This window comes from Pelophylax lessonae (genome assembly GCF_965119305.1).
Source record: "Pelophylax lessonae genome assembly, chromosome: 6".
NCBI classification, from domain to species: Eukaryota; Metazoa; Chordata; class Amphibia; order Anura; family Ranidae; genus Pelophylax; species Pelophylax lessonae.
In genome coordinates, this window is record NC_138773.1 from 5,412,308 (window position 1) to 5,440,020 (window position 27,713).

The 27,713-nt window shown below is 42.5% G+C and overlaps 1 protein-coding gene across 1 annotated transcript; it reads right to left on the reverse strand.

Moving 5' to 3' along the window:
• Positions 1-12,765: 12,765 nt before the first annotated feature.
• LOC309558352 (taste receptor type 2 member 41-like) lies at positions 12,766-13,689 on the reverse strand (the record flags this gene model as incomplete). Its single annotated transcript, XM_082261419.1, has 1 exon — positions 12,766-13,689. One exon carries the CDS (start codon positions 13,687-13,689, stop codon positions 12,766-12,768), a length of 924 nt encoding a protein of 307 aa, XP_082117545.1.
• Positions 13,690-27,713: the final 14,024 nt, after the last annotated feature.

Here is a 27,713-nt window from a genome sequence, read left to right on the forward strand (position 1 = left end):
GTAGACTCATCAAACCCTGGAGGAGAATATTCACAATTCCCTTAGCCAGAAAGATCACATCGGTGGGACTCAACTTTCCTTTCTTTCTGATGCTGTCCAGGTAACCCATCACAATACAAGTGTTAGAAGGGATTGCCAAGATTAGTCCCAAGACTGAAGAGACTAAAATAGATAAGATGTACGGAGGCATCGTGTTGATGTTTGGTGTGAGCTCCGGACAGAGATGACGGGACACGTCCAGTGATAGCAGACAGAATGATATATTCGGGGTTGGAATTATGGAAATAGTCTTCAGAGATTCGTCTCATGATTGACTTTGCATAAATGAGGTGAATTTTATTTTAATGCCGACATCTAAAGCACGGATCAACCCGTGTAATACAATTTCCTAAAATTTCCCATTATATCGATGTACTTTTCCACTACAGGACTGGCAGCTGTTTGTCTCTTCTAAACCATTACATACACTCAGCACTATGGCTATCAATGAGGGACAGAAAATAATTTTGAATAAAAATAAGCACTTTATTTTATATTTTTTAATAACTTTATTTCTAAAACATTGTAAAATAAATGTACAAAAATACAAATAAACAAAAACCAGCTCTCCAGCTGACTTTTTTTTAAAGAACCATCAGTTCTTTAAAAAAGAACCATTTACTGATGGACCAGAACCATCAGTAAAAACCAATTGAGGGGGCATGAGAATGCTAGGAATGTGATTGGAGTGACTAGGGGGTCCAGAGGCCAATCATTAGTGAATACGCCCCCCAATATATAAGATAGCCCCGCCAAATTCCTAGCATTGTAATACAGGGACGTGGAAGAGACTGGAAGCATTTCTGTTACTTCTGCTTCAAAGTGTCATTTAGCAATTATTAGTGTGAGGAAAGGGATATCTAGTGTAGTTAGGGTACTATTTTCCACTATAGTTAGATTTAATAATCTAGTTTCTGTAGGGAAAGTGTTAAGTGTAAGGGGACCGTAGTGTAGTGTAGGGTTAACTGACTCTGACTGCTATGGCAGGGTGACCAAACCCTTCCATGTCAGGGTGACCGCTATAGAGAAAAGATTGTTTCTCTTAGGTCACTTATAGAACAGCGATATGGCTTCGCCCCTGTCACCCTGCTTTTTGCTGCAGGCGTTTATAGGGCTTTTTTGAGGACATGTTTGGAGTCAGGCATGACATCTGAACTTCTGTGTAGGGGTATATATACACACACACATGTATGTATATATACACATACACATATATAGGTGTGAAAGTAGCAGAACACTATGCTTGCGCTAATGAAATAATTAACAGGCATATGTCTCCGCTCCTATCACACCTATATGTGTGTATGTGTATAAATACATATAAGTGTGTGTGTATAAATATATACCCCTATACAGAAGTTCAGATGTTTTGCCTGCCTCCAAAGACCCCAAAAATATGCCCCAAAAAAACGCCTGCAATAACACACCTGGGCGTTTTTTTTTTTTGGCGCAGGTGTTTTTTTGAGCATTTTGTGTGGGTCTTTGAAGGCAGGCAAAACATCTGAACTTCCTTATAGGGGTATATATATATACACACACTTATATGTATTTATACACATACACATATATAGGTGTGAAAGTAGCAGAAACCTATGCTTGCACTAATGAAATAATTAACACCCATATGGCTTCTCTGCTATCACACATGTGTATGTGTATAAATACATATAAGTGTGTGTGTATATATACCCCTATACAGAAGTTCAGATGTTTTGCCTGCCTCCAAAGACCCAAAAAAATGCCCAAAAAAACACCTGCGCCAAAAAAAAAAAAAAAACGCCCAGGTGTGTTATTGCAGGCGTTTTTTTGGGGCATTTTTTGTGAGTCTTTGGAGGCAGGCAAAACATCTGAACTTTAGAGATGTATAGAACTGTTCGCCGGCGAACAGTTCCCGGCGAACTTCGCATGTTCGCGTTCGCCGCTGCGGGCGAACATATGCGATGTTCGGTCCGCCTCCTATACATCATCATTGAGGCAAACTTTGACCCTGAACATCACAGTCAGCAGACACATTCCAGGCCAATCAGCATACCTCCCTCCCACACCCTCCCACCTCCTATAAATAAGCAAGGGCAGCATCCATTTTAGATAATTTCTGTGTTACTGAGAGCAGGGAAAGTGCTGCTGCTGCTGCTGTTATAGCTGGGGACAGTTAGTCAGTGTTCCCGGTCTTGTTAGTCAGTGTTCTTGGTACACTCCTGCTGTAAGGACAGCACCCCAAAAAGCCCTTCCTAGGGCTGGTATTTGAGGTTTTTTTTGGATATATATATATATATATATATATATATATATATATATATATATATATATATATATATCTCTATTGTCCCCAAAAGCCCTTTTGAGGGCTGGTATTTGTGTAATTTTTTTGTTCTGTGATATATATATATATATATATATATATATATATTGTCCCCAAAAGCCCTTTTGAGGACTGGTATTTGTGTAATTTTTTTGGTTCTGTGATATATATATATATATATATATATATATATATATATATATATATATTGTCCCCAAAAGCCCCTTTGAGGGCTGGTATTTGAGTATTTTTTTAATATATATATATATATATATATATATATATATATATATATATATGTAGCATGTCCAGAACCAGAAAAAAAAATTCATATAGGTGTAAAAGGGGTTCCCACCATCCCTGCTCTACTGAAAAATGATCTTTTTTTCTGGTTTTGGACATGCTACAGAGCTGAAACTTCACAGGTACACTTTTTAGACCCCCTAGACACTAAATCACACAAAAAAAGTTCTTAAAAATTGTCATTTTTGATAGAGAGCCAATTATTGGAAAAAAAAAAAAACTTAACAAAAAAAACATTTCTTTGGATTTATTGTTTGGGGGGTCTAAAAATTGTACCTGTGAAGTTTCAGCTCTGCAGCATGTCCAGAACCAGGAAAAAAAGATCATATAGGTGTAAAAGGGGTTCCCACCATCCCTGCTCTACTGAAAAATTATATTTTTTTCTGGTTCTGGACATGCTACAGAGCTGAAACTTCACAGGTACACTTTTTAGACCCCCCCCCCAAACAATAAATCCAAAGAAATGTTTTTTTTTGTTAATTTTTTTTTTTTTTTTTTCCAATAATTGGCTCTCTATCAAAAATGACAATTTTTAAGAACTTTTTTTGTTTGATTTAGTGTCTAGGGGGTCTAAAAAGTGTACTTGTGAAGTTTCAGCTCTGTAGCATGTCCAGAACCAGAAAAAAATAGAATTAGGGTTAGGGCTAGGGTTAGGGTTAGGGCTAGGCAAATTTTAGATTCGCGACATCACTACTGAACTTCTGTATAGGGGTATATATACACACACACACACTTCTATGTATTTATACACATAAACATATATAGGTGTTATAGCAGAGAAGCAACATGGGTGTTAATTATTTCATTAGTAAAAGCATAGTGTTCTGCTACTTTCACACCAATATATGTGTATGTGTTGGGGTAGTTACTCAAAAAATCTAACTAGTTACTAGTTACTTCTGTAAATTGTAATGAGATTACTTTACTAGTTACTGCATTTGAAAAGTAACTTCACTACTTATAACTTTACTTCCCTCTTTCTTAATTGACCGTGTAGAAGAAGATACATGACACTCTTTCTGCATAGAGTTTATTGTATAAACACAGGCTTTGGGAAACATGAGAACAAAACCTGAAAAAACAGAATAAAACATAAAGTGCAACAAAAAGTCATAAACTTCATCCCTCTCTATTCTTCCAAATAACAATTGTATCGCACGGCTTGGGTAACGCAGGAAAACGCCTTCCTATAGCCTAGTAAAGTAGTGTAGTTACCTCCTATAGTCTAGTAAAGTAGTGTAGTTACCTCCTATAGCCTAGTAAAGTAGTGTAGTTACCTCCTATAGTCTAGTAAAGTAGTGTAGTTACCTCCTATAGCCTAGTAAAGTAGTGTAGTTACTTCCTATAGCCTAGTAAAGTAGTGTAGTTACCTCCTATAGCCTAGTAAAGTAGTGTAGTTACCAATATTAGTATTGTAACTAGTTACGTTACTTCATTACCAAAAAAAGTAATGTAGTTACTGTAATCCGTTACTTTGTAACTCGTTACCCCCAACACTGATATGTGTATGTGTATATATACATATAAGTGTGTGTGTATATATACCCCTACACAGAAGTTATGATGTTATTCCTGAATCCAATAACCCCCAAAAAATGCCCAAAAAAACGCTTGCTACAAAACCGGCAAGGTGTGCAAATAGCGGAGCCATATCCCCTGTTCTATATTAATTCTAATACAAACTAACTTTTTTTTCTGGTTCTGGACAGAGCTGAAACTTCACAGGTACACTTTTTAGACCCCCCAGACACTAAATCCAAAGAAATCTCATTTTTTTTTCAATAATTTTTTTCAATAATTGGCTCTCTATAAAAAATGACAATTTTTAAGAACTTTTTTTTGTGTGATTAATAGTCCCTGGGGCATGACCCAGAACCCTAGGCACTTTTTAGGGGCATTTATTGGGTTTTAGGGCTTCAAAATTGTGTTTTTTGATTCCAGAAGTTCGGGTCCCATTGATTTCAATCGGGTTCTGAAATCCGAACCGAACTTTTAGGAAATTCGGGTGTTCTGGTCGAACCGAACTTTTCAAAAGTTCGATCATCCCCAATGACCACCCCCCTAATATTTAGTACACCCTTTTGCTAAAACAGCCCTGACCCATTGAGGTATGGACACCAAAGTAACATCCACATGAATGGCAGGACCCAAGGTTTTCCAGCAGAACATTACCCAAAGCATTACACTGCCCTGCCGACTTGCCTTCTTATACCGCATCATAGTGCCATCTCTTTCCTCAGGTAAGTGATGCACCCGGCCATCCGCATGATGTAAAAGAAAACGTGATTCATCAGACCAGGCCACCTTCTTCCTTTGCTTTGTAGTATAGTTCTGATGTTCATGTGATCATTGTAGAAGTTTCTGGCTGTGGACACGGGTCACTATGGACTTCACAGCCCCATACACAACAAATGTCATTTTTTTCTGCTTTCACCACATCAACTTCATGGACAACATGTTCACTTGCTGCCTAATATATTCCACCAACTTTCAGATATCATTGTAACGAGATATTCCCTTAGCCTGTCAGTGGTCCTAATGTCATGGCTGATTGGTGTGTCTATATATATATTGTGAGGGATTAGCTCGGTGGCGGGTGTGGATGACCCCTTGGGGGGTGCGTTTTCCCAGAGAGGTAGCCGACAAGTGCTTGCAAACAAACAGTGTGGTTTATTAAATGGTGTTTTCTTCACCAGGCTGTATGCAGCAAAACATCCAAAATAAAATAAAACAGAAAATAAATCCTTGCCTCTGTGGGCGGCTACCTTCTCACAACTGGAACCTGCCTAAGTGTCTGTCTCCAACCTACCGTCGGGCAGACTTCCTTGTCCTACAGCGGACCCTCAATAGTCCTTTTATGATAGCTTCACAGGGCAACACAGTCCTTTGTTTCTTTCACATCAACAGTTCGTCTTCTCACCTTTGAGACGTATTCACCCTTGGTTACCGTCCCGGGCACACATCACTCCGGGGGGTCTTCTCCCAGGCCCACACATCCTGTCGGGAGGCACACGCTGACTGTCCTCCTGCTCCCAGCCCACATGGCTTCAGGACACAGCTTCTGGAGGCAGCAAAAAATAGGAATTTCTCTGAACAAATTATAGAGCCTTAACTCCCTCATTCTGAACAGGTGAAGGCCTTTCAACTTCCTGCTGGCTAGCTCTGTAGCCAACACCCTAAATTAATTAATGGACTTTCTAAATCAGGTAGAAATGTATCTCCTTCCTGTGACTACATTCCCAGATTTAGCTGACTTCCTGTTACATACCCCCCCTCTTGTTTCAACCCTAGGGTTGGGACACAGATTTCCAGGCACGCATGTGTCAAGCACTGCTGACTCACTGATAAGCCTCCTATTATCCTCAAGCTTCCGGATGAAACTGTTTTGTCATCTTCATTGACGGATTTCTCATAAATGCCACACAGTTTGTCTCTCATCTCATATACACATTCTTCAACTGCATTTTTGGCATCATTTCGCTCCTTCTCGTTTCTGTCATCTTCATTGACAGCTTTCTCATAAATGTCAGACAGCTTGTCCCTCATAACCGTCTGTCCAATCCACCATGGAGGACCGTGATCCATAGGCAACTCAATTGGGCTAGTCTTAATGTCTTCAACATTCTTAAGACGCCTCTCTCTGCAATCCATAAATGTTTTCCACAAAACTTTGAGAACCTTTGCTTCACTAAGCTTTGTTCCAAGTAGGGACTCTTGACATCCCTCTGTGACTTGAGTTGCCTCTCCATACAGCTGTACACAATCATTGACTTTTTGTTGTAAAAGGGAATGATCTTCCTTCTTGAGCTTTGCTTGCTCTAAGATGCTGTGCAGAGGATTTTCCAATTGAGACAACAGGCTGTCACACATTTCTTCAAAGTGACCCCTGTTCCTTTTCCCAGAGATATCAATATCATTCACCAAACATTTCATATTCATAGGCAGATCTGAAGCATTTGCACTCATCAACTTCTTAAACTTTTCGCCCTCCTGAGCGAGTCGCAGTAAAGGCCTACTACTTGATTTGATATTCAGTTTATATTTCTTGCCAAACTCTTCACAGAAGTAGCCAACCAGAACATCATCAACTTTCCTTCCACCAACATAGGGGTCAAAGGCAACAACACAGTTGAACCCAGCGATCTGGGTGGTATCCATTATAGACCTCCTCTCTGCATCAGTGAAGAAGCATGGAACTGCAACACATTCTTTTACAGGTTTCTTCAATGCACTTTCTGCTGAACTATTTGACCGCTCAAGGTCACCTAGTTCTTTTTCTCTATCTGAATTCCACATGGAATGCATCTCAAGATCACGATCAAACTTCTGCCACCCGTCTTTCACCAGTTCCATTTTGGAAACACTCCCTGAAAGGCACTTATTCATTTGCTTCACGTTTTCACCAACAGCCTTAGTTTTCTCCACTAGGTTTTCAGCCTGAACTGAGAAATCACCACATTTCTTACTCAGCTCCTTTGTTTGCTGAAGTTCTAATGATACATTTTCCAATGCTTGAAGTTTTTGAAGGAACGGTTTATTCCAAAGGGGTGATTCAAGCCACATGTCGTCACATTTCTGAGGCTCACTCAGGACAGACCCCAAAACACTGATCCTTTTAAAAACTGCATCAGGCACACTATCCCCTCTTTGGGACAGATCCTCTGTTGCCTGGAATTCCTCTTCCAGTTCCTGCAACGGAATCTTCATCTCTTCTACTTGCTGTTCTAAGGCTCGCTTAGACTTTTCTAGCTCCTGAACGCTTTTCACAACATCATCCTTGGAGCTGACCAATTCTTCCATTTCTGTACGCAGCTGTTTAACACTTTCTAGTTCAGCCTTACACTCTAGAGCTTCCTCCAAAGAGCGAGCCAAGAACAGGGCTTTGCTCTCGTTATCACGCACCTCCGTTTCTGCACGTGCGCGTTCTTCTGCATATTTTGCAGACACAGTCTTCTCTTCACCAAGCATCTGATCAAACTTCTTTTTCACATCTTCAACACACTGTAATGAACCAACGCTTTCTTCCATGCGTTTTTTCATATCCGCTATCTGAGCTTGCAATGTTGCGACTTGCTCTGATAGGTTTTTCTTTGCTTCCGCCTCCTCTTTTAATTGTTCCAGGAAGCCATTTTTCTCATCTTCCATTTGTTTGAGCTTTGTGCTAAAACTCAGCCTTTGACACCTCTCTTCCTGTAAGAGTTCCTGCGTGTCTTGCAGCTGCGATTCCAAGATAGAAAAATCTTCCGCAATTTCTCTAGATTTTCTGTCTGCTTGAGAAAGCTGATTTATAACATTGTCCAACTCAACCTGCAGTCGGTTTGCCTTCTCTGACAGCTTAGCACACAATCGGTCACCTTCTGACACCTTGACTTGCGATTCCAGAAGCTGTGCCTCTACTTTTTCCCTCTTATGTTCACAATCTCCTTTTCCCTGCATAAGAGCCTTCACCTCATTGGCTAGCATCTGGGAATAAGAATGTAATTCTGCCACACAGGCTTCTTTCTCCTTTAACTGCTGCTGGAAACGTTGGGCTTCACCTTTCCAACTTTCACAGTCTGCACGTAATTCATCTACCACATTTCTCAAAGTGGTGAGCTCATACACAGTACTCAGTAATTTAGCCTCTCTTTCACTTTTCTCGTTGTCGCTGAGAGACAATGTCGTTTTCAGAGCGACATTCTGTTCCTGCGACTCCTGCAGGTCTATTTTTGTAACTTCCAAACACTGAAGACTTTTTTTCAGCTGATTACGCAACTCCAACATATCAACCCTACTTTGCTTCTGCAAAGTCTGAATTTCACTTTCCTTTTCCATGAGGATGGTATCTTTCTCCATTATAGTCTCTCTGTGTTTTTGCAACTCGACCAAAAGAAGAGCAGTGGATTCTTCCCACTGTGACACATGAGACTTGAGTAGTTCATTCATTTCCTGCAAGTTTCTATGCTCCATTTTAAGCAATTCCAAGGCTTGTTCCTTTTCTTCCATTTTCCGTTGCAAGGCATCCAACTCAGCCCTGCACACATACTCGGTTTCCTCCAAACCGATGGCCTCCATTGGCTGCTGGCGTCTCTGTTTCCAGCCTGCCATGCTCTCTTGATGAGCCTTTTGTTGAGCTGCAAAGCTCTGCTGAAAATCCGCATTTGCCTGCTGTTGAGCTGCATTTGCTTGCTGTTGAGCTGCATTTGATATAATCAGATGTTTCAACATCTCCTCCATTTTGAGCTTACTTTTCATCTGAGCACACTGCGTCTCCATAGCAGTTTCATCAGTGTTGCTAGGGACAACAACCTTCCTCTTTAGTAGACTCTCTTTAGGCATGGATGGGGCTGGTTCAGACGGCAACATCCCCTCCATCCATAGAATCCGGTCTCTCATTTCATCTATCTTTGCATTTTTCAGGCGTTTGGACCGCCCCATCTTCAATAACTCCACAAACAAATTTTTCACAGTCCAGCAAACAATTTTCAGACCACTGTCTCTTCAACACATGTAGTTTTTCTCTCTCTTGCAGGATCTCTTTTCCTGCGCACACAGTTTGTGCAGTCACTTGCACCAGACACAACAAAGTTCATCAAATAATTTTGAGACCGCTGTCTCTTTAAAACACTTTTTTTTTTTTTTTTGTTTTCTGTCAGGATCTTCTCTCCTGCACACATAGATTGTGCAATCTCATGCACCAGATAAAGTTCATCAAACATTTGCACTTCCTTGCAGGGATCTTTGCTTATGCCCACTGCATACCTCCACCATATGTGAGGGATTAGCTCGGTGGCGGGTGTGGATGACCCCTTGGGGGGTGCGTTTTCCCAGAGAGGTAGCCGACAAGTGCTTGCAAACAAACAGTGTGGTTTATTAAATGGTGTTTTCTTCACCAGGCTGTATGCAGCAAAACATCCAAAATAAAATAAAACAGAAAATAAATCCTTGCCTCTGTGGGCGGCTACCTTCTCACAACTGGAACCTGCCTAAGTGTCTGTCTCCAACCTACCGTCGGGCAGACTTCCTTGTCCTACAGCGGACACTCAATAGTCCTTTTATAATAGCTTCACAGGGCAACACAGTCCTTTTGTTTCTTTCACATCAACAGTTCGTCTTCTCACCTTTGAGACGTATTCACCCTTGGTTACCGTCCCGGGCACACATCACTCCGGGGGGTCTTCTCCCAGGCCCACACATCCTGTCGGGAGGCACACGCTGACTGTCCTCCTGCTCCCAGCCCACATGGCTTCAGGACACAGCTTCTGGAGGCAGCAAAAAATAGGAATTTCTCTGAACAAATTATAGAGCCTTAACTCCCTCATTCTGAACAGGTGAAGGCCTTTCAACTTCCTGCTGGCTAGCTCTGTAGCCAACACCCTAAATTAATTAATGGACTTTCTAAATCAGGTAGAAATGTATCTCCTTCCTGTGACTACATTCCCAGATTTAGCTGACTTCCTGTTACAATATATATATATATATATATATATATATAAAATAGAGAGTCAGCCTGGGGCAGGGTTAAGAGAGGGTTAATTGATGAGGGCAGATACTTTCCCTTCATACCTTCTGTTCAGTCAGTCTGAAAGTGTCAGTTGAGCTGTTTGCTAGCAGCAAGAGAGACATCTGCATGCTGTCTGAAGGCCCTACTTGTGGATTGTGACCTGCTGGGTGAGCTACTCCTCTGTAAAGGATTGTAGCTCTTGCTGGGGCTTTGACGTTTTTGCTTATAAGTCTGACTGTTGCAGAAACTGACTTCACCCCTCTGATCCCGATGATTGGTGGAGGATGCGGGCAGTTCGAGCAGTGCAGGCCAATCCCAAGTCCTGGGTTAAAGCTGTACAGCCTATGAAAACTTCTGAAAACTTTGTTGCCAGTGGTTTAGACATTAATGGCTGTGTGTTGAGTTATTTTGAGGGGACAGTAAATTTACACTGTTATACAAGCTGTACACTCACTACTTTACATTGTAGCAAAGTCTCATTTCTTCAGTGTTGTCACATGAAAAGATATATTAAAAAATGTACAAAAATGTGAGGGGTGTACTTACTTTTTTGAGACACTGTATGTAAGGCTAAGCGTTATCTGAACCAACCTCAAATAACTACTTAGCACCCAGCAACTGACAATAAACTGACAATTATACACAAGGCCCATTGTTGTTGCTTCCATTGTGGAGACTCTCATAAATTAGTAGGGTTAGGACTGCAGGTAACACAGGGTGCCGTGAAGGGGCTTTGTAGCTTTCAAATGTGTTTGCAAATGTGTGCTAACTAAACCCTTGTTTTTAACGCATACTGTTGGACAGGTGAATTTGGTTGGTAAGTAGACTGGTTGATGAGTTGAGCATTGTGCGATGTGCTGGGTGTCCATGGTGCCCCTCCCCCTTTAGGGAGGACTAGGCTACTTCCAGGCCCACCTGCCCTTCATCTTTCCATTAAATGCATGTGCTTCCATTGTGGAGACTCTCCTAATTTAGTAGGGTTAGGAATACAGGGTGCCGTGAAGGGGCCTTGCAGCTTACGCATGTGTGCTAACTAAACCCCTGTTTTTAACACATATTGTTGGACAGGTTAACACATATTGGTAAGCAGACTGGTTGGTGAGTTGAACTGGAAAGTTTCTCTGTTTTTGTCTTTCATATTAGTGCTATCAACGCCTACATTATCTGGGTGTCGCTAAAACCAGACTGGAATGAGAGTGAATCGCACAAAAGGAAAGTTTTCCTTACACATCCTGGGAAAGCACTGGTTGGAGTATCTGAGGGGCCTGACATTCCTCAAATTTCTACCTCAGAAGAACAACCAAGAAAGAAAGAAAGCACATTGCAGTATCGGCCCCAACAGCAAAGACAGAAAAACTCGAACAGTGAGTTGTGTGTGCAAAACAAAAAACGTCAAGAACATGTGAAAGTGATGTGTGAGAACTGTGGACAGGGAAACTTTTTCATCCTATTAGCATAAACTTTTGTAACTTTTTATAAATGGTGAGCGTTCCACCAACGAGTGTAGACTTCCGGGTTGGTGGAACGCTGGCGTGAAGCGGTGTTCATTTATCCAGCTACTGTGAATATCCATGATTTTACAAAGCGATTTATCTTGGAATTGTAGTAAGTGCATTACCTTTTAATAAAAGTTTGATGATATCGACTTACTGCACCATGAGAGCTTTTTTTGCTTCCCTATATGTCCCATACTGAGATCCTGTACCTGGTCTGAATGTCTACCCCGGTTGGTGAGGGAATTTGAAGCGGAGGATCTGTATATTTATTGGATCAATATGTCTATGTGACCCCCTATAATCAAGGGGTCATATACTTCTGGTAAGAAGTACCTTGTAAGAGCACTGGGTGAAAGTTTGGAGGAGGTGGCTTTTAATCACTCCTATCAAGTCTATGCTTTTATCAAAAATTGTTGCTGCTGATCGTTGGAATTTTATATTGATATTGAGCATTTTAGAGACTTTTTGTACTCCTATATATTTATTTATTTGCACTAGCACTTTATTGATTAACACTTATGTGTTGAGCGCAATTTACTCACCATTTATAAATTGTCACAGCATTTTTAGCTTTTTTTTGTTTGCAGCTCACAGTGTGGAAGCAATTCCTAAAATTCAAATCAATGTGTTTATCCATTTATGTTCACTAACTCCTATGTGGCTAATTAGCCTGATCAATTAGTTATTCATTTGCGCAGTTTCGTTTGGTTCACACCTTTTTTTTATAAACTTTTCTAACTACCTGTGCCCTACACCTACATATCAACATGCCATGGTTCTCTCAATTGACAATTCCTTTATCATTTTTATTATTATTATCTGTGAATTTATGTGCAAAATAATATAAGACGAAATAATCTTCACAATTAGTGCTCAAAATATGGAGAATATACTTTATTATTATATTATATTATTATATTATATACTTTATTATCACGAAATGAGTAAGCATTTCATAGTATTTCATGGTTATTCAATATTTTACTAGCTAAAATTATAATCAATGTTCATGATGACCTTGTTTCACAACCCTTTAGGTTCCACAGTGAGTATAACAAGCGTGATTTACTACATATACACACTGATTTTACTGTGTGTTTAGTAACACTTTAACATTTGTTTTACCCTTAGATGTGAAGGGGTTAATCCTCTATATTTCTAGTCCCTGTGTTCCTCCAGCGTCTGGTGCAGAATCTTCTCAGAATGATCCTTCTCAGCTTGTTGCTGGCCTGGAAGATGACTGCAGCCTCCAACGATGGAGAGAATAATCGTAAACTCCAACTGACTATTGATAGTGTGGAATTTTGAAGAAATATAACCGCTCGAGACATGCAGAATATGGTGAAAATGAGAAGTAAGAAGAAGATTGTCCTCAGTGCAGTGACATGAGCCTGAAGATTTGGACGTGTTGATCCAGAGTCGTTATTCTTCACCCTCCAGACGTGTCTGAGCAGAAAGGAGAAAGTGAGGATCAGGTACAGAAGACTAAGGCAGAATGGCAGAACGCAGCCCAGGGTGTTTGCAGGCACAAAATAAGAAAACGATGCATGGAAAACAATAGGAGAGACTTTTGTTTTGTTCTCAGAAGACTGGATAGGACTTTCTGCATACTCTGTCCATAAAAACGGGAGATTCACAATGAATATCCCAAGTGCTGTCAGGAATAGAAGTTGACTCAGGAAATTGGACACAATTCTCTTTAACCAGATGAAGAACCCATAGCTGAGATTGGTGATGCTGGTACAGTAATGAGCCGAGAGCCAGAAGGTCAACCAGAAGCTGTAATATGTTAGGAAGTTACCTGATGTGATTACAAATGCATACACTTGTCTAATGCATAAGATTTCTGGAGACAAGACATAGAACATTGCTTGTAGGCTCCACACACACTGGAGGAGAATATTCACAACTCCCTTAGCCAGAAAGATCACATCGGTGGGACTCAACTTCCCTTTCTTTCTGATGCTGTCCAGGTAACCCATCACAATACAAGTGTTAGAAGGGATTGCCAAGCCGAGTCCCAAAGCCACAAGGATTAAATAAGAGATGGAGAGTGGAGACATCATGTTGAGGTTTGGTGGGAGCTCCGGACAGAGATGAGGGGACACGTCCAGTGATAGCAGACAGAATGATATATTTAGAGCTATAATTATGTAAAAAAGCCTTCAGAGATCCGTCTCATGACTGACTTTGCATAAACGTGATCGATTTCATTGCAATGCCAACATCTAAAGCATGAAGCAACCCGTGTAATACAATCGTCATTGCTCTTATACAAATGTGATTAACCCGTGTAGGACTGGCTATTGTTTATGTATTATTGACCATTACATACACTCAGTACTATGACTGTCATGACTATAAATTTAGGATATCGATGAGGGAAAAACAAGGCTTTTTATAAGTGGGATTGACTTATAAAAAAAATAGGGGGGGGGGGAGTCCCGTCGCTACTGCTGATGTTCATATAATCCAGAGCTCTTCTCGGCCTGCAATTATCAGTGGTTCCACCACTCTTTAGGGCAGGGCAGTCTGTCCCGATACTGCTGCCTGATGCCTGCCACATAGGGGAGAATATCCGTCACGATCCGGGGTCAGGCTCAAAGACCAGTAATTATAGCAGCAGAAGCTCACACAGGAACCAGCAGGATAGGAATACAGGCAGGTCACCCAGGCAGATGACGCAGGCTCCCCTGAGGTGTGGAATCTAAGTACTAACTGGTCTTCACCAGCGCTCCTGATGGTTGAGATGGATTTTGCTGCATATTAGTACCATGTCGCAGTCCTCAGCATCGCCCCACCAGGAGGTGAGCAAGCCAGAGTCTAGTAGCAGATTGGGATCAAGCAGAAGCGTAGTCAAGGAGTAACCAGATGTCGGTAATGAGTAGTTGCAGGTTAGACTTAAGCAAAAGCGTAGTCAAGGAACAAGCCAAGTTTCGATAACGGATGATAGCGAAGATACGGGCAGCAGCAGGAGAGACAGGCAAGATATTGTCTGGTGAAGGCACAATATTCTGGCGACCAGGAAGTACAGAGACATGGCTTAAGTCAGGAAGTTCATGGGAGGAGCAAAGGGTTTAAGGTTCAAGGCAATAAAGATTCACAGCAGGATCATTCAAGGATTTGTCCAGGGAACTATCCAACATTCCAGGTAGCTCAGTGAGTAGAGTCATTGCAGACACTGTGGAGGTCCCAGGTTCAAGCCCGACTATGCAAACTCCTGATGAAGTGAATTTTCACGAAACGAGTCTAACATAGGCAATCCATTTATTACCAGTTTTTACCATGTCTTTGTATTTTAGGACCGTATTACAACTGTATCAGACTGTACCAGATTTACATTGTACTTTTTTGTATGATTGTCTTGGACCATTTACACCCATTTGTGTATCATTTGTGTCTATCCCATTACCATGGGTTTACATGATTCTGTGAACACTTTGGTTCTACTGTCAATTGGTCTACAGACTTTTAATAAACAGATGTATTATTACTCTTCTGGTCTCTGTCATCACGCAATTGCAATTGTATTTACAGCTGGTCACACCTCATATAAAGTCCCAATTTTTTTTACTGTCTTGTTTTTGCTTTCATGCAACAGGGATAGAGACTCAGTTGGTCATGAGTCTCATATAAAGTCCCACAATTTCTCCCTTTCCCAAGCCCGATTTTTGACAATATCTTAATGACACTAGACAGTAAAAACACACCTGAGGTGTTTTACCCAGGGCTGGATACCATACTTGGACCCCAGAGAGTCCAAGATGGCACAGATCTCCAGCCAACAGTATGCTCTGCCATTGCTCTGCAATATCTGTAACACTGTGCACTGGAGGCTCTGCTCTGCAAGGTCTGAGTAAGTCATCCCCACCATCTACCCCCACTACATGTAGCCCAGCAAAGACTAGGCAGAGAAGAGATGAGGATATATCTAGCCCTCCACTTAATCCTATAGATTCCCAGGATCTAGTAACACATCAGCCATCTCAGCTTTCTATTGAAACTTTTTTTCAGAACACACCACAAAAAATTTGCTTCTTCCATTGAGGCACACACTTCACAGCGACTTCCAAACCACGTTATCTAATGTCAGCCATACTGTTCAAAGCACTACACAAAGTATCTACCACACCCCTGTGATGTGTGCCTGGGTTGATGTATAATCAAGTGTGTATACGATAACCTCATATACTCATATTCATAAACATAAATATAAATGTGATATATGAAGTCGTGGTTAGAGAAATGTCACTCAGGTGAAAATCAAGAAAGAACAAAAAAGTGCACACTGGGTTGAATCTCAACATAAAGTGTCACTAAATCCAATCGTAGCCACCACTGTATGATGTGTACAAAACTGAAGAAAAAAAAGGGGGAAAGGTGTATATAGTCCCAGCTATTCCCACACAAGTTGGTGGTGAAATCCACACAGCAGATTCTCCTGGACTTGTCGGGTGCAGATAGGTTCCACCACCTTATTGGGGACTAGCCCCTTACCAGAAGGAAGAAGGTCAAGGGTGAAATGTCAGCTCAGCAGTGTAGTGGATATTCAGGAGAGCAGATGAAGCACTCAAGTGGGAGGTTCAGCCTCTTACCAGATCACTCAGTAGTAGGGCTCATGTCACACTAATACCGTGATGCCTCTCCCAATCCTGGTCTTCCACACTCTGGGCGGTGTCTCTCTATTGTCATGGGTCAAGACTTCCACACGTGTTAGTGTAGTGTGCTGGGAAGTTCCATGAACCGTTATTGTCTGGTTGCCACGGAGAGGGAAGACTCATCAACACTGTTGGCCTACTGTTCCTGAATCTGTGCACTTGACAGAAACTCCAGTCTTTCTTCAGCAACTAATGAAAGCTCTAATAGCAATATTGAATAATCTCAAGCTATGTATTGGCAGGGCGCACAGGATTCCTAAACCAACATTTTTACCAGACATTGGTCCTAGGGATGACCTGGCCTGCATACATTTTTTTCATGTAAGCAGCTAAACAAAGTCCAATTCTGTATGATAAATTTTGCAGGGATCTCTCTATACACAGGCCTAACTCAGATAGCGGAGACTTGCACCTCTCAGCAAGATTCTGCGAAACAACAAAATGGTCTACAAATGGGAATTCCAAAGCTTCTAGTGACCTGGAAGGGTAAAACTTCCCCAATCCATAGTGTGGACAAACGCTTCTCTTTATTTATGGAATGGAAGCACCTCCCTGCTGACACTCGCACCCCACAACCTCCAGGGTGTCTAGAGTCCTAATGGCCCTGATCCGCCATACTACTACTGCTTAATATATTCAGGGATTCTTCCCTGTTACAGTATTGTGCAAAGGCCACCAAGCTGAAACTCACAAGTTACGCTGTTTACTTTCTCCTGTTGAGAAACAGTTTTTAATACCTCCCACAGTAAATGTAGCAGCGGTTGTTGCCCATTGTTCTCATTATTCTTCATATTTTGTCTTGTTTTTCTCTTTTTTCTTTTCTCCTACAGTCAAGGTTAACATAAGAACCAGCTCTAACAGTGTGTGCCAGCCTGCTTAAAGTCCTCATGCCTAGCTTCACCCGTATGGACTGCTCCACCCACAAGGATCCTTCTACTTCCTCATTTAGAGATCTTGGAACTCTGTAGACTCTCTTCTGTATATAAAAAGGCTTTTTAACCTCTGGCTGTCCTCACTATAACCAAAAGACGGCTACAGCATGCGGCTAAATTTCCAGGAGGGCGTCCATGTACATCCTCCCGGGGCATATGATGCCTGCGCTCCCTGTGGAGCATGCATGGCTCGCTCTGTGATCAGCGAGTCCAGGAGACTCGGCTGATCACAGATCAGGGTAGGGGGCCAATCCTGGCCCCTTACCACGTGATCGGCTGTCAGACAATGACGTGCTGTAAATAGAGCCAGTAATCTGTTTTTTTACCCCTCACGCTGACAGGAGGGAAAAAACAGTTGATTACTGTCTGGAGTAAACAGGACATTGGTCTTGCACACTCCAGGCCTACTGCTGCTAAGCAGTGCCCACCAGTGCCAATTACCAGTGCCCACCAGTGCCACCTATCAATGCCCACCAGTGCCACCTATTAGTGCCAATCAGTGCTGCCATACAGTGCTCATCAGTGCCTCATCATCAGTGCCCCCTATTAGTGCTGCCTATAAGTTCCACCTACCAGTGCCCATCAGTGCTCATCAGTGCCACCTATCAGTGCCCATACGTGCTATCTATTAGTGCCACCTATCAGTGCCCTTCAGTGCCACCTATCAGTGTCCATCAGTGCCACCTATCCGTGCCCATGAGTGCCACCTATCAGTGCCGCCTTATCAGTGCCCATCAGCACAGCCTATCAGTGCCCATTGGTGCAGCCTCATCAGCGCACATCAGTGAAAGAGTAAAATGACCTGTTTGCAAAATTTTATAACAAACTATAAAAAACATAGGTTTTTTTTTCAATTTTTTTTTTTTTTTGTTTAACAAAAAATAAAAACCCCTGTAGTGATTAAATATCACCAAAAGAAAGCTCTATTTGTCTGGAAAAAAATTTTTTAAAAATGTATTTGGGTAGAGTTTTGCATGACCGTGCAATTGTCATTCAATAAATGACAGTGCTGAAAGCTGAAAATTGGCCTGGGCAAGAAGGGGGTTAAAGTGCCCGGTAAGCAAGTGGTTAAAGTGGTTAATGAGGTATATGATATAGCAACTGCAATCTCTCACCTACACTCACCATTACCAATTATAGTCTCTAAAAAGCAACCTTTTTCATCCAGGGTGCCCAGTCGCCCTGGGGTGCCTTCCGGTTTCTTCAGGGGTGCCTTGGAGAAAAGTCTAGAAATTGTAGAACAATTATATACAAGCCAACAGGAGGAATAAACTTGCCATTTACTTAGACAAAGGCCCATGGTTTTGTTATGCACCAATACATCTTTCTGGCCACTGGCATCGGTTGATAAGCAGCTTGTACAGACTTTATCAAAGAATTTTGTTTTGTAACCGCCAACACATTTTGGTGGACTCAGCACTCCCTCTTCATCAGGGCTAAACACAGGATGAGGCAGGCGCTTGGATAGGAAAAGCCTTTTAATTTCTCTGAGCTCCAAGAAAACTCAAAATGCTTCTGATTGAAGAAATAGTGTCAGGTAACGCTGAACACTTTGATAGGTGTATGCCCAATCCAGAGATTCCTTTTATATACAAAACTTATATTAGGGCAGTTTTTGATGGCTTGAACCAATGGTTCCATGGCTAGGGCCAAGAGGAGAGGGGACACCCCTGGATCGTCCTGTGGCCAAGAGAGAAGAATTCAGAGGTATAGCCTGTAAATCATACCTTGGTACTAGGGGTATGGTACAAAGCCCAAAACCCATGCCTAAATTCATCCCTAAATCCAAATTTGGCTAATAATTTGTCTAAGCCTCATGTATGTTAAGGCTCAGCTATAGAACTGGTCTTGAGTTTGCAGAGGTGCCTTAAAAATATTAGTGACAAGGCGGATATCGTCTGTTATTTGCCTAGAGGGTATAAATCTCATCTGTTCGGGAGACACCAAAGGTAAAAACTGATGCCAACCTATTCGCCAAAAGTGTTTCTGAAAAGGTTCAGATTGCTGTTAATGATAGAAATTGGGTGATAGATATGATGGAGTGTATGGACCTTGTTAGGCTTGGGAAGGAGCACCATATTAGCGAATAACATATCTGTAGGAAACATATTGCCTTGTAATATATAGTTAAAGAGCTTGCTAGCTTAAGTATCAATATAGGGGGGGGGGATAGTTTATTAATAATATGATTATAAAGGATTTATATAGTGCCAACAGTTTGTGCAGCGCTTTACATTCAGAAAGTAAACAGTACAGTTATAATACAATAAAATACAAGAGGGTTGGGGGGCTTCTCATAAGAACTTACAATCTAATAGGGTGGGGCAAGTAGTACAAAATGTTATAACTTCAGCATTTTGTGTGATCTCTGCCTCAACCCATCAGATCTGAGAAAGATCTGAACCTTGTGTAAAAACTCTGTATTCTGTGGCTGAAGGTACATTAGGCATTCACACAGTATACAGAAGTAAGTGTCAGCCTGTATAGACCCCAAAAATTAGCCCACATGGGTTTAACTGACAGCAAAGAACGTAGTGTATTTAACGGCTGGAGGTACAGTAGGCGTTCACAGGATACAGAAGTGTCGGAGTGTATAGACCCCAAAAAGTAGCCATTCAATGGACATGAAATGCCTTTTATGCCACTGTATGTAGCGAAGCCAAGGACCAGGAATTGTTGTGGGTGGATGGCGGTCTGGCGGATATTTGTGGCCTGGCATGAGGAATTTCAATGAAACCTGGTCTAATGGTCACATGTGTTGAATTCCTCAGAGATCCATGCCTCGTTCATTTTTATAAATGTGAGGTAGTCTACACTGTCATAAGCTATGCGAGTGCGCTTATCAGTCATGATCCCCCTGCTGCGCTGAACGTCCTTTCGGACAGGACACTGGAGGGCGGGCAAGCCAACAGTTCCATTGCAAATTGTGCAAGCTCTGGCCAGAGGTCAAGCCTGCCCACCCAGTAGTCCAGTGGTTCATCACTCCTCAGAGCATCCACATCGGCCTTTAACCCGATGTAATCGGACTCCTGTCGGTCTAGGCACTCCCTGAGGCTGGATCTGGAGTACAGCAGTCGATGGGTCGGCTGAAAGAAGGATCTCATATCTGAAGTGACCAACACATCTTCAAACCACCCTCTTCTTGCAGGCGCTGTTGGATTGCTACCCGCAACTGTCTCTATGTGACTGGAAATTCTTCTGCCAGCGCACGCAAAAGCAGAATGCAGCATTTCTCACAGCAAGGCCTGGAAGTGTTGCATTCTGACCGCCCTCTGTGATGGTGGTAACATTTCCGCCATTTTTTGTTTGTACCAGGGGTCTAAGTATGTTGCCACCCAGTACTGGTACTTGCCCTTTATGCTTTTTATACGGGGTCCCCCTTAAAACACTGGAGCGTGAAGGCCCCCATTCGCACTAAACTGGAAGCGGTGTAGAGGCCTGGCTCCAGCTCATCATCCAGGATAATGTCGTCCTCGTTCTCCTCCCCCCATCCACGGATAACACCAGGCATCCCAGAACACCTGGGATCCCCCGGCACCATCCTCCTCTGACTCCTCTTCAAACTCCTGTTGTTGACTTGTCTCAGATGGAGTAGCCCCCACTGGGAATTCATCCAACATTGCAACTTCCTGATCTTCCTGCTCCTCGACGTGATGGCGCCCTGGCCATGACTGACCAGTTTGGTGATCTCATCGAATGGCCGCAGAAGTCCGCATGCATCGCGCATGAGCAGCCACTGGCGAGGTGAAAAAAACCCAAGCTCCCCAGAATCTGTCCTGCCGCAGAGTTCGTACAGGTAGTCGTTAACTGCACATTTCTGCTGGAGCATCCTATCAAGCATATGCAAAGTTGAGTTCCATTGCGTCGGGCAGTCACAAATAAGACGCCTGACGGGCAGGTTGTGTCGCCGCTGAATCTCAGCAAGGCGAGCCAAGGCTGTGTAAGATCTTCTGAAATGGCCTGAGATTTTTCTTGCCTGCCGCAAGACATCCTGGACCCCAGGGTATTTGGCAATGAATCGCTGCATTACCAAGTTCAGGACGTGTGCCATGCATGGCATGTGTGTTAGTTTTTCAGCGCGCTGGCACCTTTGTCGCACATCACTCTACCAACTGTCAAATTGAGAAGTGTCAGTCACTGATCTGCCTGTGAACGCAAAGCTTAAAGGAGTGCAGGACCAGTGTGGCTCTTGGCTTCCAGGCACAACAGATGCATAACAGCATGGCAACGTCTCACCTGGCATGTGGAATAGGTTCTGGGGATCTTGGGCGGCGCAGCAGAAGAGATGGGAGCAGCGGAAAAGGAGGAGTCAGCCGAGGAGGAGAGGGAGAATGGAGGAGTAGGAGAAGAAGAAGCAGGCCTGCATTCAATCAGTGGTGGTACAACCAAATCTACACGGGTGCCACGGGTTACATGCTTAACGGCCGTCAGAAGGTTCACCCAGTGGGCAGTAAAAGTGATATACCTTCCCTGCCCGTGTTTGCTAGACCATGTGTCTGTGGTCAGATGTATCTTGGCACCAACACTGTGAGCCAGAGATATATTCACTTGCCGCTGAACATGGCCATACAGCTCTGGAATGCCCTTCTGCGATAAATATTTCCTGCCTGGAACCTTCCATTGTGGTGTTCCAATGGCCACAAATTTTCAAAAGGCCTCCGAGTCCACCAGTTGATATGGCAGTAGTTGGCGGGCTATCAGTTCCAACAAGCCAGCAGTCAAACGTTGGGCAAGAGGGTTATCTGGCGTCATCATTTTTTTAAGCTCCAACATTTGGGCCACAGAAGCCTGCCTTTTTCCAGAACAACGTGACAATGGCATTGTGGAAGGTGGAGTGGAGGACAATTGGGAGGAGAGAAGAGGCTGCACGGTGAGAGCCTGGAGTGTGGCTTTGTGGGTTTTGACGGTGTTGCTCCCACTGGGCTCGGTTATGGGAGTTCAGGTGCCTTCTTAAGGCTGTCATCCCTAGGTGAGTGTTGGGCTTACCGTGACTTATGCGTTGACTGCAAAGGCTGCAGATGGCAACACTGTTGTCAGCAGTGGACACATTAAAAAAAGCCCACACTGCGGAGCCATATGCCAGCATCCTGGGAGCACCAGATGTAACTGTACATGGTTGATGGCTCCCTCCTGATACATTTGCAGTCTGCTTTGTACCTCTTGTGCAATGCAAGTTCCGCCTGCCTCTCCTCCCTATCTGCTGGTCCGTCTCTCCCTCTGAACTCCCCTCCTCTTCCTCTCTTGTGGCCACCCACGGGACGTCTATAGACATGTCATCATCCACGTCACCTTCCCCACCACTAACATTCGAGTTCTCGGAGTAGGCAGCAACAGCGGGGACCAACCTCCTTGAGCTGATCTGGGTACTGTCGTCAGACTGCTGAGTGGTGGCTGTTGCTACCTCCTCTTCCTGATCCAATGCCAACAATGGCTGCGCATCGAAATGTCTTGTGATGGATCGGAAAATAATTCCAGTGACTCAAGCGGAGGGTATATGGTGGTGGTGTCTTTGGGGGTGCACACAGCAGAGAGTGAAGAGGGTGCAGATAGGGAGGGTGCGGAAGAGGAAGGCTGAGTGATGCACTCAACCAAGTCTGGTGCGTCCTTTGACGTAATCAAATGCACCTTCTGAAACTTTACACTTTGGCTCCGGCCTACTGCTCCTGCCCTACCCCTCCCACTCCAGCGTAAGGGCCTGCCTCTTCCTCTGCCTGTCATTTTTTAAATTACCCTGTGACAAAAGTCTCTAGAGAATCGCAGTATAACTGGAAAAAGGTATTATAACACCCCGCTTCAATCTGTGGTATTGGGGGGCCACAGGTTTATCACACCAGTTCTACAAATAATTGGCCACTAACTGTTGTCACTGTGTGTAGCACAGTTAACACAGCAAAAGAGGCCAAACTTTTATAGGACTAAAATACACTCTTATAAATGAATACTATTAAATAACACCCCACTTCAATATGTGGTATTGGGGGGCCACTGGTTTATCACACCAGTTGTACAAAAAATTGGCCAGGGAGTTTGGCACTGTGTGTAGCAGAGTTAATGCAGCAAAAGAGGCAATATTGTTGCAGGACACAAATACACTTATACAAGTATACTCAGATAACACCCCACTTCAATATGTGGTATTGGGGGGCCACTGGTCTATCACACCAGTTATAATACGTTAAAAGTGCTTTTGTCACTATTTGCAGTATTGCTGGAGAAACGCTCAACACACCAGTCACAATGCTGCACAGTGCACAATACAAATCCACTATAATATGCTTTCTATATTAGAAAGTATATTATAAGTGGATTACACCCCTATATAGTGCACTGCACACCTATACCAAATAGCAGCCCTTAAAATGACTTTTGTGGACCTTAACAGAGCGATTTGTGTCACTGATGAATCTGTCCCTGGTGCACACAGCAGACCTCTCCCTACACTGACAAAAGAGACTGTAGTAGACCTATACCAAATACCAGCCCTTAAAATGACTTTTGTGGACCTTAACAGAGCGATTTGTGTCACTGACAGTCTGTCCCTGGTGCACACAGCAAACCTCTCCCTACACTGGCAAAAAGCAGAATGTGAAATGGCCACCTGCTCTGGTCTATTTATAAGGTAGGGGGTATGTCCATGTGTTGAAATGTCTCAATTGGCTGTCCTGTACCACATGAGGGATGTGTCATGAGACAAAGTTCTTCAGAATGTAAAAGAAAATGGCGGCGCGAACATTGGCGCGAAAAATACGCGTTTTTGCGAATTTGCGAACACGCAAAGTTCGCCAGGCGAACCGCAAGGCCATCCCTACCCAAGACTTACGAGACGAAAGTAGATAAGATGTACAGAGACATCATGCTGAGGTTTGGTGTGAGCTCCGGACAGAGATGACGGGACACGTCCAGTGATAGCAGACAGAATGATACATTCGAGGTTGGAATTATGGAAATAGTCTTCAGAGATCCGTCTCATGATTGACTTTGCATAAATGTGGTGAATTTTATTTTAATACTGACACCTAAAGCACGGAACAACCTGTGTAATACAATTTCTTAAAATTTTCCATTATATCGATGTACTTTTCCACTTCAGGACTGGCAGCTGTTTGTCTCTTCTTAACCATTACATACACTCAGCACTATGACTATCAATGAGGGACAGAAAATGCTTTCTATTGGGGGGATTATTTAATAAAAATAAGCATTTTATTTTCTATTTTTTTATAAATTCATTTCTAAGTCATTTTAAAATAAATTTACAAAAATACAAAAAAACAAAACCAGTTCTCCAGCTGACTTTTTTTTAAAGAAAAACGAGCAAAACATTTGCCTCCAGATTTTGCACAGGTGTCACAAACAGTTCTATATTTTGCTATATATATATAAATATATACGTATATATACACCGATCAACCATAACATTATGACCACCCACCTAATATTTAGTATGACCCCCTTTTGCTAAAACAGCCCTGACCCATTGAGGTATGGACACCAAAGTAACATCCATATAAATGGAAGGATCCAAGGTTTTCCAGCAGAACATTGCCCAAAGCATTACACTGCCCCTGCCGACTTGCCTTCTTATGCCGCATCACGATGCCATCTCTTCCCCAGGTAAGTGATTCACCCGGCCATCCACATGATGTAAAAGAAAACATGATTCATCAGACCAGGCCACCTTATTCCATTGCTTCGTAGTCCAGTTCTGATGTTCATGTGACCATTGTAGAAGCTTTTGGCTGTGGACACGGGTCCACATGGGCTTCACAACAAACTGTGATGCCCTTTTTTTCTGCTTTCACCACATCAACTTCATGGACAACATGTTCACTTGCTGCCTAATATATTCCACAATCTTTCAGATATCATTGTAACAAAATATATCCCCCTAGCCTGTCAGTGGTCATAATGTTATGGCTGATTGGTGTGTCTATATATATATATATATATATATATATATATATATATATATATATATATATATATTAGAGAGTCAGCCTGGGGCAGGGTTAAGAAAGGGTTAATTGAAGAGGGCAGATACTGTCACTTCATACCTTCTGTTCAGTCAGTCTGAAAGTGTCAGTTGAACTGTTTGCTAGCAGCAAGATAGACATCTGCATGCTGTCTGAAGGCTCTACTTGTGGATTGTGACCTGCTGGGTGAGCTACTCCTCTGTAAAGGACTGTAGCTCTGGCTGGGGCTTTGAAGTTTTTGCTTATGAGTCTGACTGTTGCAGAAACTGACTTCACCCCTCTGATCCCGATGATTGGTGGAGGATGCGGGCAGTTTGAGCGGTGCAGGCCAATCCCATATCCTGGGTTAAAGCTGTACAGCCTATGAAAACTTCTGAAAACTTTGTTGCCAGCGGTTTAGACATTAATGGCTGTGTGTTGAGTTATATTGAGGGGACAGCAAATTTACACTGTTATACAAGCTGTACACTCACTACTTTACATTGTAGCAAAGTCTCATTTCTTCAGTGTTGTCACATGCAAAGATAGAATAAAATATTTACAAAGATGTGAGGGGTGTACTTACTTTTTTGAGACACTGTATGTAAGGCTAAGCGTTATCTTAACCAACCTCAAAGAACTACTTAGCATCCAGCAACTGACAATAAACTGAAATTATACACAAGGCCCATTGTTGTTGCTTCCATTGTGGGGACTCTCATAAATTAGTAGGGTTAGGACTGCAGGTAATACAGGGTGCTGTGAAGGGCCCTTACAGCTTATGCATGCGTTTGCAAATGTGTGCTAACTAAACCCCTGTTTTTAACACATATTGTTGGACAAGTTAATTCAGTTGGTAAGCAAACTGGTTGGTGAGTTGAGCTGGGAATGTTCTCTGGTTTTGTCTTTCATGCATTTGCCTGTCCATGTGCTCCTTGCTGTGAAGGCCAGTTATGGATGGGGGCAGGGGCCATTTCTTTGTTACTGGAGTAATATTGGTGGGGGACACACTGGACACCTTTACTGCCATTGTGCAATATTCTGGGTGTCCATGGTGCCCCTCCCCCTTTGGGGAGGACTGGGCTACCTCCAGGCCCACCTGCCCCTCATCTATTCATTTTAATGCATGTGCTTCCATTGTGGAGACTCTCATAAATTAGTAGGGTTAGGACTGCAAGTAATACAGGGTGCCGTGCATGGGCCTTGCAGCTTTCAAATGCGTTTGCAAATGTGTGCTAACTAAACCCTTGCTTTTAATGCACACTGTTGGACAGGTGAATTCGGTTGGTAAGTAGACTGGATGGTGAGTTGAGCTGGGAATTTTCTCTGGTTTTGTCTTTCTTTTTTTTTTTTTCAAATATAATCTTTTATTCAGGAATTACAAGTAAACATAATAACGTTTTTGATACAAAATACATCTCCATCTTAACATATAATATAACATCTTTTTTACACTTTCCGTACATTCCTTGCTTTTTTTCCTTTTTCCCTTCCCTTTCCCTACCCCCCCCCAAAAAAAAAAATTAGTGGGGACACACTGGACACCTTTTCTGCCATTGTGCGATGTGCTGGGTGTCCATGTTGCCCCTCCCCCTTTGGGAAGGACTAGGCTACATCCAGGCCCACCTGCCCTTCATCTTTCCATTAGAATGCATGTGCTTCCATTGTGGAGACTCTCATAAATTAGTAGGGTTAGGACTGCAAGTAATACAGGGTGCTGTGAAGGGCCTTGCAGCTTACGCATGTGTGCTAACTAAACCCCAGTTTTTAATGTATATTATTGGACAGGTTCATTTGGAGGTTAAGCAGACTGGTTGGTGAGTTGAGCTGGAAAGTTTCTCTGTTTTTGTCTTTCATGTTTGTGCTATCAACGCCTACATTATCTGGGTGTCACTAAAACCAGACTGGAATGAGAGTAAATCGCACAAAAGGAAGGTTTTCCACATTCTGGGAAAGCACTGGTTGGAGTATCTGAGGGGTCTGACGTTCCTCAAACTTCTACCTCAGAAGAACAGCCAAGACAGAAAGCACGTTGCAGTATCGGCCCCAACAGCAAAGACAGAAAAACTCAGACAGTGAGTTGTGTGTGCAAAAAAAATATGACAAGAACATGTGAAAGTGATGTGTGAGAACTGTGGACAGGGAAACTTTTTCATCCTATAAGCATAACTTCTCTAACTACCTATTCCCTACACCTACATATCAACATGTCATGGTTCTCTCAATGGACAATGTCTTTATCATTTTTATTATTATCTGTGAATTTATGTGCAAAATAATATAAGATGAAATAATCTTCACAGTTAGTACTCAAAATATGGAGAATACACTTTATTATCACTAAATGAGTAAGCATTTCATAGTATTTCATGGTTATTCAATATTTTACTAGCTAAAATTATAATCAAAATTCATAATGACCTTCTTTCACAACCCCTTAGGTTCCACAATGAGTATAATAAGCGTGATTTACTACGTATACACACTGATTTTACTGTTGTGTGTTTAGTAACACTTTGTTTTACCCAAGGGGTTAATCCTCTACATT